General features: G+C 46.5%; 1 protein-coding gene across 1 annotated transcript in view; it reads right to left on the bottom strand.

Moving 5' to 3' along the window:
- Positions 1-2,642: 2,642 nt before the first annotated feature.
- Positions 2,643-12,594, bottom strand: part of LOC308094161 (BMP/retinoic acid-inducible neural-specific protein 3-like) — a 55,892-nt gene continuing 45,940 nt past the window's right edge. Inside the window, exons 7-8 of the mRNA XM_080440647.1 lie at positions 8,112-8,334; positions 2,643-4,004 (exon numbers count right to left, since the gene is read on the bottom strand). Of these exons, the coding sequence (XP_080296773.1) occupies positions 2,831-4,004; positions 8,112-8,334 (1,397 nt within the window). The 3' untranslated portion in view covers positions 2,643-2,830. The remainder of the gene's footprint in view (positions 4,005-8,111; positions 8,335-12,594) is intronic.

Below are 12,594 nucleotides of genomic sequence, written 5' to 3'. Positions count from 1 at the left end.
CGCCCTACTTGATCGTGCTAATACAGCGTGACACGAAAGCATCGAAAGTAGCAGATCCACAAGCTCGAAGCGCGTTTTGAGCTTGTAGATCTGCTACTGTTGCTATTTTTGAATTTGAATCCTGAAAAGTAACAGTTTTGGACATATGAGGTTTCAACCCGTCGGAGACGATTTACTTTACTTGAGTATTTCCATTTTCTGATACTTTATATTCTACTCCACTACATCTCATATTTTGTATTTGACAGATTTAGTCACAACGTTACTTTGTAGATTTTGATTATTATTACAAAAGATATACCACTTAAGTTATAAGCTCCATTTTATAATTCGCCTCTTTGAAAATGTCACATTCTCACATTCTAGCTGTGAGCTTGCAGATCAGCTATTTTCGAAAAGATTTGTCAAAACGATACCATGGTATCGTCAGTATATTTTGATGCCAATGCGTTTGTACTTTTACTCAAGTCAAATTCTGAATACCGGACTTTTAAAAGGGTATTTTTTATACAGTGGTAATGCTGTGTTAGTGAAAAACCTGATTACTTCTCCCAGCACTGTGGTGTCGGGGGAGAGAGAACTCTCTCCTCCTTGTCACTGGTACCTATAGTCTCCTGCTGTGTGATGCTGGACATGTCTCCCCGCCTCCCGGACTCATCCATCACAGTAAGACTGAATGGCAGGGCCAGGGCAGTCACACGGGAGAGCAACAGAGGAAAGCAGTGGTGGAAAGTAACTAAGTACATTTACTTAAGTTCTGTACTTAAGTACAATTTTGAGGCATTTGTACTTTACTGGAGTATTTCCAATTCGCAATGCTTTTACTTCTACTCCACTACATCTCAGAGGCAAATATTGTGCTTTTACTCCATTACAATTATTTGAAAACTTTAGTTACTAGTTACTTTGCAGATATAAATGACTATATTATAAAACATACATTAACCACTTCAGCCCTATTTTATACCTAGGCTATTTGAAAATAGCTGATCTACAAGCTCACAACGCGTCGCATCGCAACGCGTTGTGAGCTTGTAGATCTCCTATTTTCAAACATTTTAGTACTTTTACTTTTGGTACTTTAAGTATATTTTGATGCCAATACCTTTGTACTTTCACTCAAGTAACATTGTGAACACAGGCCTTTTACTTAGTAACTGAGTATTTCAATATTGTAGTATTGCTGCTTTTACTTAAGTAAAACATCCGAGTACTTCTTCCACCACTGACAACAGAGGAAGGCTGCTCCCCCCAACCCTCTCCTCTCCTCTCTCTCAGGACCGACTTGGCAATCACCGCCAATGCCTTCTCCTCTCAGCGGAGAATGGAGACCTTGTGTTCAGCACCCTCCAGATGCCGGGCAAATACAACGCAACTCTTATCTCCGCGGGCGTAGTAAATTATTTAGAGCGATGACCACACGAGCCCTATAGCATCTCTATTCCTAGGGGCGAACATCCGGCGAAAGTAGCCCATCTACAAGCTCATAGAAGCTTGTAGATCAGGATGTTTTTCGGGGGCGAAGAGCTTTGGTGTAGATGGAAAGAAGGATCGAAACAAGCCCCCAGGGCTTTTTGTGTTATCCTTTTAGCTTAGCTTGTTAACCCATTAAGACCTGGCTGGAACGCATCTGTGGTAATTTTATAATTTTACACTTTGGCTATTCAAAAATAGCAGATATACAAGCTCATAGCGCGGCACCGAGTGCCGCTCTATGAGCTTGTAGATCTGCTATTTTTTTTTTATCGAGAAAATGTGTGCAAATCTTTGAATACATATTTTCTAAAGTGAAAATGTTTTACTCAAATCTTTGCTTCTGGGGGTCCCTGAAACAAAATATTTTGAGATTGGGGTCCGTGGCCAAATACATAATACATGTTGGGGTCCTTGACATGAAAAAGTTTGAGAACCACTGATATAGAAACATACGTTTTTTTTTTAAACTGTTAAGATTGAGACATTTTGTAGAATCGGAACCTCAGGCCTTAATGGGTTAAATTGTAACTGTTTGCAGCGTGTTAGGAAAGTATTCAATCAATCAAAAGCCTAGCATAGACCCCACGGGGGACTCCAGTCAACTATACTGTAGCTGTATAGCAACAACTGCAACAAAGACGGTGTGATATATCTTATCCAAGATAGTGATTTTGGAGCAATGACTCCACAATATGTGATATTGTAATATTTGTAGGCCTGTCCCCGACTAAGGATTTATGATTAGACTGAGATTGGCAGTCCAATCAGTCTGATTCGACTGCCAATCTCTCAGTCAAATCATGCAAAAAATATGTTATGCAATAGAGGAACATTCCATTTGGGCAGTAGGGGCGCTTATTGTCTGATTTAACATATACTTGCTTGGTTTCTCCCAATAAATCATGATGTATATCCTATTTTTGGCAAACAATTAGTTAACTAATATAACAAACTAGGCCAATCTCTCAGTCGAATAATACAAAATAAAAAACAAAATGAAAAATTTAAAAACGTTTTTTTTTCTCATAATTCGACTAAGAGATTGGCAGTCGACTCAGACACCCCTCGACTGATTAGTCGACTATTCGAATAATCGAGGTCAGGCCTAAATATTTGTAATGGCAAAAATAACATACCACAAAAAGCAGTATGAATCTGCGAATCTGAGAGATAAAAACATCAAATTTAATTGCATGTTATGTACAACAAAGCGGGAACGATACACAATTGACACAAATAGTTCCAGCCGGCAAAAGATATAGGCTATATGAGGCAGACATGGTCAAAGTAGCAAAGGTAAACGGTACAAAACATGAAACAAAGGGGGGGGGGGGGGCACGCCACGCCCGCCCCATTAACTACAGAGTTTGGTCGCCTCGTATTCCACAGAGTTCGGCTGTCTGGCGCTGAACGCTTGGAGGGCAGTGAGTATCCGGGTCACGTCGGCGCCGGACAGCTTGAGCCTGTGCCGGAGCAGACAGGCGAACAGGTCCACGGGCAGAGCCCCCGGCGGCGAGAGGCGGTTGACCCGGTAGCGCAGCTCGACGAGCTGCAGCAGGGCCGAGTCCTGCGATCCCTGAGTGTACGGGTAGTCCAGCTGCAGGATCAGGTCCTGGATGGCCTCGGGGTCAAAGTGCATGCTATATCCAAACAACTGCATGCTGTTGACCTTCATGTAGCCCATGTTGCCGCCGCCGGGCTCCGCCGCCGCTTCCGGGGCCTCCAGGTACGCGGTGCCGTTTCCAGGTACGCGGACGACGTTTGGCCCCGTCGTCGCCGCCGCCGCCGCCGCCGCCCCGGGGTCCCTCGTGCGGCCCCTCAGGTAGAAATGAACCGTCTCGAAAAAGCTCTTCCACCTGTTGCCCAGGGTCAGCGTCCAGTTGTAGCAGTGCAACGGGATGTCCAGCTTGGTCCTCTCCCAGTCGGGGTAGCCGTGCTGGCCTATGGGCATTATCCAGCTCTCCGAGTGGCTCCCGCCGAACGGGTTGACGAACACCGACAGCGCCGGCTCCAGGGTGCTGTTCTTGGTGAGGCACACCTGCAGCGCCACGCCCAGGAGCATGTGCACACGGTTGGACTTGACCCGGTTGCTCTTGAGGGCGAGCAGCATCCGCTTGCGCCACGCCGGGTCGAACCAGGCGTTGAGGCGCACGTCGTTGCTGACGAACACGGCGTGCAGGGCGATGCGGGGGTCGCGCCGCTGGAGCAGGAAGCGCAGCTCGAGGTCCTGCAGGTCCCGGTCGCTCTCCAGGCCCAGGTAAGGGTCGGTGGGGTCGGGCACGGCCGGGCGGCAGGTGCCCTGCGCCAGCGTGAAGCCCGGGTTGCAGCCGGAGCAGCGGGTGCGGTTCTCCGCGGAGCAGGAGGCGCAGCGGGGGCCCTCGCCGACGGCGCAGGGGATGACGCCCTGGCACGGCGGGTAGTGGTACGGGCAGGAGCAGCTCCGCGTCTCTTCGCTGTACACGCCGATCTGGTTGTTTTCGCTGCAGTACAGGATGGACAGGATGTAGTTCAGCCAGAAGCGCAGACGCCTGTGGAGGGGGGCACAAAAAAACGACAAGTCTGTTACTTTCCTTCCACCTCTGGGGTTTTGACTTCCTGCCATATTGGGAGAGAAGAGACACGCAATTTACTGCTGGTTTAACCCATTAAGACCTGAGGTTCCTATTCTATGACATGTCTTCTAAATCCTAATACAGTTTTCTGAAAAACCTATGTTGCTATAATATCAGTGGTTCTCAAACTTTTTCATGTCAAGGACCCCCCAAAATGATATGTATTTGGCAGCGGACCCCCCATCTCAAAATATGTAGTTCCAGGGACCCCCCCAGACGCAAAGATTTGTGTTACAAATGTTCACTTTAAAAATGTATGTATTCAAAGATTTGCCCAAATGTTCCTGTTTTTCCAAAAATAGCAGATCTACAAGCTCGTAGCGCGGTACTCGATGCCACGCTACGAGCTTGTAGATCTGCTATTTTTTGAATAGCCCAAAGAAATCTAAAAACGACACAGAAGCGTCCCGGGTCTTAACTCTATAACTGCCAAAGACGTTTATAAACGTCTTTGAGAAATTAGCTGTTGCCTGCCAAAGACGTTTAAAAACGTCCTGAAAAATAAATAAATAAATAAATAAATTTCAAAAAAAAAAAAAATCTAAAAAGATTCTCTAATTATTTAGTATTGACACCTTTTCGATATTCCAAACGAATAAGGAGATAACAATTTCCAAAGATTTGCTGCTCCATCCACTTCAATGTTAAAATTGAAACGGACAAACAATTCACAATGTTTTTTGGTTTGAAACTACTGGTTTTGAGCTATTTTCAAACATCAAACAACACATGACAACAAGGTCAAATTGACCTCGTTGACATTTGTGAAACCACACCTGAATCTCATCTGTGATTAGAAATTTTCTGGGGATCAATCATACTTGAGAAAAATATTTTGTGGCTATGCGAAAAGGTACCAAAATCGGTCAAAACCCTGGCAGAGGCTACAGACTGTTCTGAAAAAACTCTGGCAGGGTAAGAGTTAATGGGTTAATTTTTGCTCCCTCATTATGTTTTCATGAATGTACAGTGGGAATGAATTAACTATTTTGCCAAATCAGATCGCTGCTGCGTATATTCCAGAACGAACGCATTCCTTTCAAGCAGAGACTAAATTGCTCCTGCATTGTTTGCCAACCTGAGCTCAGAGAGGCTCAGCTGTCGTTAGCGGCGCCAAATCAGATGAAAATAAACTTTTTTAATCTCACCAAATCCCGTTGAGTGGGCAGATGGGTTACAATGGGTGAATGAGAGCCAAACACAAGCACACACACACACACACACACACACACACACACACACACACACACACTATTTATCTCTCCCCTACCCCATCTTTTCCATGTCTTGCATCACAATCTTCTCTATTCCTTCTCCTCCATATAATATGGCACAGTAACAACCCAATAAAGACGCGATCGCAGCGAGAACACCCCCCCACTCCCACAAAAAAAACATTTGAACTTCTCAATATTGTTCCATGGGAACACGGGAGAGGGGTAAAGGTTGGACTTATCTAATAATTCTAAAGCGCCATCAAGTTGCCTTTTTATGAGCGGGTAGAGGTGTGATAAAGAAATGTAATTGGATTGCAGACGGGGGGGCATGCAGGGCCTGCCTTTGACTGCGGGGCTGATGGATCGCGTCATTTACTTAATTTCCTCCTAGAAATAAGCTATCAAAATGGAGTTGTTCAGGGGAGAGGGATGAATCAGAGGGGAAGTTATGATCAAACTGACCTCTGATAGGCTATAGGAAACCGAGAATCCAGGTATAGGAGGTAGTGGCAGCTGAAACAGCTGCCGTAAACAGTAAAGAAAGAACTGCTGTTTATTCATGTATTCAGCAGAGCAGCGATAGGCTCTAAGCACAGCAGCCGTATTGTAAGACATTCACAGGTGTTACCAATGATACTCATGAAGGCTCTGTTCCATTCTGGTCAAACAGAGTCAGGGTGCTGATGTTGTGCATGTTGGCTCACTGGAAACACTCCCAAAGGGTCCATTTGGTTCCATTTGTACACTCTCAGAGTTATGGGGTCGTGGGAATTGAAAAATCTGAGAACCACTGTGCTCCTCTAAATGGAACAGAGCCTTCATTAGTAGCATTGGTAACACCTGTGAAGGAAGTGATAATATGGCTGCTGTGCATAGAGCCTATTGCATTCGTACACTCTCTGAGTTACAGATCCGTAAGGGTCCGTTTGGTTCCATTTGTACACTCGAGTTACAGACCCTTCAGGGCCCCATTTTGGTTCCCTAACTATCATTTATTTAGCTGGGGGACCCTCTGGAAACCCCCTAAGGACTAATGCGGGGGAGGGCGGTCCCCGGAGGTCCTACGTTGAAAAACCAAGCACATTAGAGAATCGTGTAGCGCCGCAGGTCACAAACCTGGATGTGGATTCATGCGGGAAATAAAACTATACCTGCGAAACTGTGAAAGTTGACTGGTTAACCCTTTAAGACCGGGAGAGCATCGTTTGTGTCATTTTAAGATGTCTTTGGGCTATTCAAAAAAAGCAGATCTACAAGCTCATTAGCCTGGTAAACCCTCCCTCCGGAAATCTCAATTCCATTTCATTTCAGGAGTGAGTCTGGCATGAACCGCCTCTCTGCAATATTGGCTGTGTATGCCAAACGGCCGCGCCTATCAGCGTCGTCGCTCATTGTTCTGTGATTGACAGCTTACGTTGGCCAATCAGGTGGCGAGTTCGAGTGAGCCCAAAACACGAACGGCAGCCATCTTTTTCTTGTGCGGCCAATTCTCCGCTATTTTTTTACTTCAAAAAGCTCTCTAACTTCTATTTTGAGGCACGGAATTTACTTATAAGATATCGTTTGGATAGAATTTAGTTGTTTAACTTCATATATGTGGTCAATTAATCATGACAAAGCCTATTTAAAAAAAAAAAATTAGAGAACCGGTAGGGGCGGGCAGTGACACCATTGTACCCGAAAAAGGCAACCCATTTTGGGTATGGCTGTCTCAAAAGTCCCGTCGCGTCACATTAAGACTGGTGAACTGCTGATTGGCTGAAGGGGAAAAATTATCATTGGCTGAAGGGGTTGTCAGTCAACGGTATTACTCCCGCCCAACTCCAGCACAGCCAATATTGCAGACAGGCGGATCAGGCCAGACTCACTCCTGAAATGAAATGGAATTGAGATTTCCGGAGGGAGGGTTTACCAGGCTACAAGCTCATAGCACGGCACCGAGTAGATCTGCTATTTTTCGATTTCATTTTTGAAAAATTGTGAATATTTTTGCAAATCTTTGAATATATATTATGTTTTTAAGCGAACATTTGTAACTCAAATCTTTGCTTCTGGGGATTCTACAAATATCTTCTAAATCCTAACAGTTTTTTGAAAAAAAAACTTAGGTTGGCTATAATCAGTGGTTCTCAAACTGTTTCATATCAAGGACCCCCAAAATGATATGTATTTGGCCACGGACCCCCATCTCAAAATATATTGTTCCAGGAGGCAGGGACCCCCCAGAAGATTTTAGTTAAAAATGTTCGCTTTAGAAAATATATATTAAAAATGTGCACACATTTTTCAAAAAAAATAAATAAATTGCAGATCTACAAGCTCATAGCGCGGCAATGAGCTTGTAGATCTGCTATTTTTGAATAGCCAAAGAAATCTAAAAATGACACACAAATGCGTCCCCGGTCTGAATGGGTTAAGACAAGCTATTTTAGACGCGACATTAATTGTAATGCGTTTGGCACCCGCGGGGTGCTGCCGCCGCAGCAGTGAAAAAGCCAGCGTGTCGCACAGGGGTCCGACAACGTTTGTCTTTCCCCCTGTGGAATGCAAAAAAAAATAACACCTCCCTCCTGTCAGCAATTCTCACCTCACCCCCCGCCCCCCCCCCCCCCCCAAAAAAACGAGCTCTTCTCCAATTTTCGCAAAAAGTGCCTTCCTTCCCGCTCCGCTGCCTTTCTTGCAAGTGCCTGCCGCATAAATCATCTTCATAATTATAAAGTTTTCGGGGGAGCACCTTGGGTTAACTGCTACCTCTGCCCTCCATAAACACTCCCTCCCTCCCTCCCTCCTTCCCTCGCTTTCTTACCTCTCCCTCTGCAGGACTATTTTGGGCTGCGTGCGGCATCTCCTGCTCAGGCTGAAGAGCTTGTTAGCCGAGCGGCGTGCCTTGGTGAATAGCTGGCTGCTGGCGGTCTCCAGCTGTCTGTAGCGCTGGAGCAGGTAGCTGTCCGTTCGCCACAAGTGCTCGACGACGGATGTGTTTACGGCGTAATGGGTTGGCAGCTTCCCCACAAAGCTTTGGAACTCAACTAGGTGTGAGAAAGAAAGCACATGGATATAAAGTCAAACTTGGCTGTTGGCTAGGGAGCTGTGTGGTACCCCAAACAAACACACACACACACACACACACACACACACACACACACACACACACACACACACACACACACACACACACACACACACACACACACACACACATCCACATCCACAAATATGGGACTATATTTCAAGGTTGTTTTCTTTTCTTTTCCCTGAGAAAAGCAAACAGAGACGAACTAACAGCCACAACATGTCGAGAAAGTGGGTAAGCGTTTCAAAAAAAGGTGTTATTGCTTATGTTTCCTTATCACAACATTTCTTATCGGTGCATTATTTCTTATCGGCATCTTCTAGGACAAACATTTTGACAGCTCTAACAAGCGATGATTTGTTGCCGTCTGGCAGAAACCTGTTATCTCCATGTTTCATCTTCAAAGACGTTTTCTTTCATCAACGAATGCCTTATTTTATACTGTGTCGCTTGACAGTGTCAAAAACAGCCGATCTCATAATCCCACAACACATTGCGATGAGACGCACTGTGAGCTCGTGTGGATCTGCTATTTTTGAACAATTTTGAGATGTTTTTGAAAATATTCACCCTGCGGCTTGTGACTAAATAATAACTAACGTTGCTTTTTTAAATTATTTTAAAAACATTTTAAAATAGTGAAAATAGCTGATCTACAAGCTCACAATGCGGTGCAATGTGAAGCGTTGTGAGCTTCTAGATCGGCTATTTTCACAATTTTTGTGCGACACTCTTGTCCGATTAAGTAGGGCATTCATTTACACAGAAACATAAAAAAATATATAATATCGATGGCCAAAACGCAAAACCTCCTATCTGAAAAATTAACATTGTTGGGAAAATGAAAAAGAAAACTACAAAATGTTGTATCTTTTTTGCACAATGCAATTTTTTTATGATACCCATCACATAATTCACCGTTTCTGGATTTCTGGATTATATTAAAATATTATATGTTAATTACACTGATCTCATATTGCAAATGCAGATAGGAGGTTTTTCCCCACTTTTCCTGGATAATTCTGCAGATAGGAGCTTTTGCACTGTGGTGTTAAGTGATTGCATAACTAAATAATGATAAATAGTACAGGCTGTAAATACATACATTTACAGCTGCAAACAGTTGCATCAGTGGTGTGGTCTAGGATTGTTTTCTGAGGTATACAATAATCATTCCCTGCACGAGATGCGCGTGGTCGTGGGTATACGCTAGCGCATTTTCAATGGATGAAATGGTTAGTAGACTGTATACGCTTTTTTCCAAAAACAACAACAATTAGGTGGACTACAAAACAACTGGCCCAGGCACCCCTCGACATAATCCCCCCTATACCCTCATCTCCACCACCTGAAATACCCCCCCACTCCCACAACCCCCATTCCCCCCAACCAGCACAACACACCCCCCAAACCCCACCCACCCAAACCCTCATGCCCTCCAACTCCCCTAACTCATACAACTGGATCACCAACCTTGTGTCCGGTGTGGATAGTGGAATAGTAAGTAAGATCATTGAATGTCTTAAAGAGCCTATAAGCAGGGAGGAAAGACGGATGCCTTGACCCTAGAATCACCACAGCCAGGGAGGAGATGAGAGCAGCACACAGGGACTTTGACGCTGACCAAAAAGGAGAGAGTCTGAGGGAGGAATATAAGCGGAGGAAGGAGGAGCTATATCAAGTGTATGCAACTGGAACAACGGGAGCTGACCCAAAAGATCAGGGACATTAAAGAGGTGCATGTTAACCAGAAACATGGCAAGAGCTGGAAGCTCATCAATGACATTTCTGGCAGAAGCTCTTCTCAGACTTCCAAGATCTGGGGAGAAAGCGCAGAGGAACGAGTTGAAACATGGTACCAGCACTTCAAAACACTCCTAGGAAATCCTCCTTCAACCGAAGAAGAGGATGATCCGATGCTCCTGTCTTCCATGACCTTCCCAAACCAGACGGTTCACCATGGATGAGTACCAGAGGGCCAAGGCTACTATCAAGTGAGGCAAGAGCTGCGGGGAAGATGGAGTGACAGCAGAGGTTCTGATGTATGTGCCCATAGACGAGGTGGTGTTGGATTTTATCAAGCACACACGTCTAGCAAGCTGCCGGAGCTGTGGAGCAAAATGATCATCGATCCAGTACCAAAGTCAGGCGAACTCACCAAGGCATTAGCCTGAGCTCACAAGTTGCCAAGACGGCTAACAGGAAGATCCTCAACCGTCTTAGACCCATCTTAGACCCTGTAATGAGAAACTCGGGCAGATACTGGTGCTGAGGAGGATACTGGAAGGAGTAAGGAGCGGAATATTTCAGTGGTGATCACCTTCATGACTTCCAAAAGGCTTTTGGCACCATCCACCGGGGGAATCTGATGAACATTCTCCGGGCCTATGGAGTTCCTGAGAAGATGGTTCAGATGATGGAGACAAGCTACTCGAGGCAGTCCAGGACTTCTAATAACCTGGGCCTGGACTGCTTCAATGGAACAGGACCTGAAGGTCCGGGGGGCACTTGACTGGAATGCCTTGCATGGGATGAGGAGAGTGTGGAAATCAGACATGGGAGAAGACCTCAAGAGGCGGCTGTTCGTATAGCTACAGTGGAGTCAGTACTGCTGTATGGGGCTGAGACATGGACCGTCACAGCACAACAGGAAATGGCCTTGGATGGAGTCTACACAAGAATGCTATGAATGGCACTAGGAGTCACATGGACGGACCACATCAGAAATGTGGTCCTCTACAGGAACCTACCATGGGTCACAGACAAAGTCAGAGAGAGAAGGATGAGGCAGGGCACTGCGTCAGGGACCCAACTAGTGGCAAGCAAACTAACACGAGGGTATGAGAGCCAACCCAGGGCAAAGCCAGGAGAGACAAGAAGTGCACCACCTACGACGTAGATGCACTTAGGCGTAACAGCTTAGCCAACAATACTGTAGAGCTCAAGACCCTGATGCTAGATAGGAGAGTGTGGTGGGCAGCGATTCAGGAGTCCCAAGTTGGTGTTGGCTAGACCACACTCACACATCGCATCGCAAAGACCCTATTCTATATGATCCGGCCTAACTGACCCATGCCCCCCTCAACATAATCCCCCCCATACCCTCTACCCCCAACTCCACCACCTGCAGTACTCCCCCACTCCCACAACCCCCCCCCCCCCCAACTGCCAGCCCACACCTCTCCACCTCCATAACTCAAAACCCCATCCCACTTCAGGGGTCCCGAGTTGGTGTTGGCTAGACCACACTCTCGCATCGCAAAGACCCTATCCTGTGTGATCCGGCCTAACTGGCCTATGCCCCACTCAACATAATCCCCCCCATACCCTATACCCCCCAACTCCACCTACTGCAATACTCCCCCACTCCCACAACCCCCCCCCCCCCACCCCAACTGCCAGCCGACACCTCTCCACCTCCCTAACTCAACACCCCATCCCACTTCAGGAGTCCTGACTTGGTGTTGGCTAGACCACACTTTCACATCACAAAGACCCTATCCTGTATGATCCGGCCTAATTGGCCTATGCCCCCCTCAACATAATCCCCCCCATACCCTCTACCCCCCCAACTCCACCACCTGCAATACTCCCCCACTCCCACACCCCCCCCCCCCCCCAACTGCCAGCCCACACCTCTCCACCTCCCTAACTCAAAACCCCATCCCACTTCAGGAGTCCTGAGTTGGTGTTGGCTAGACCACACTTTCGCATCACAAAGACCCTATCCTGTATGATCCGGCCTAACTGGCCTATGCCCCCCTCAACATAATCCCCCCCATACCCTCTACCCCCCAACTCCACCACCTGCAATACTCCCCCACTCCCATAAACCCCATACCCCCCAACTGCCAGCCCACACCTCACAACCCCCATAACTCAAAACCTCATCCCACCCCATACCCTCATACCCCCAAATCCCACCCAACCCATTACCCCCACACCCAGAACCCCCGGTCCCCATGCCCCCAACCAGCACACCACAACCCCCAAACTCCACCCACCCAAACCCTCATGCACCCCCCACCCCATAACCCCCCAACCACCACCCACACCTCCCACACCCTATAACTCCAAACCCCATTCCACCCCCATACCCTCATACCCCCCAACCGACACACCACAATATTTTCACAGGGTTGTTGGCTGCCACGGTGTTCACGTGTGATTTTGATCTGCAATTAATAAAAAATCACAACAATGACGTTCACATTTA

Source organism: Gymnoscopelus braueri (genome assembly GCF_963280865.1).
Source record: "Gymnoscopelus braueri genome assembly, chromosome: 10".
NCBI lineage: Eukaryota > Metazoa > Chordata > Actinopteri > Myctophiformes > Myctophidae > Gymnoscopelus > Gymnoscopelus braueri.
Note: the sequence above shows the minus strand (reverse complement) of the source record. Positions and strands in the feature narration are given on the sequence as shown.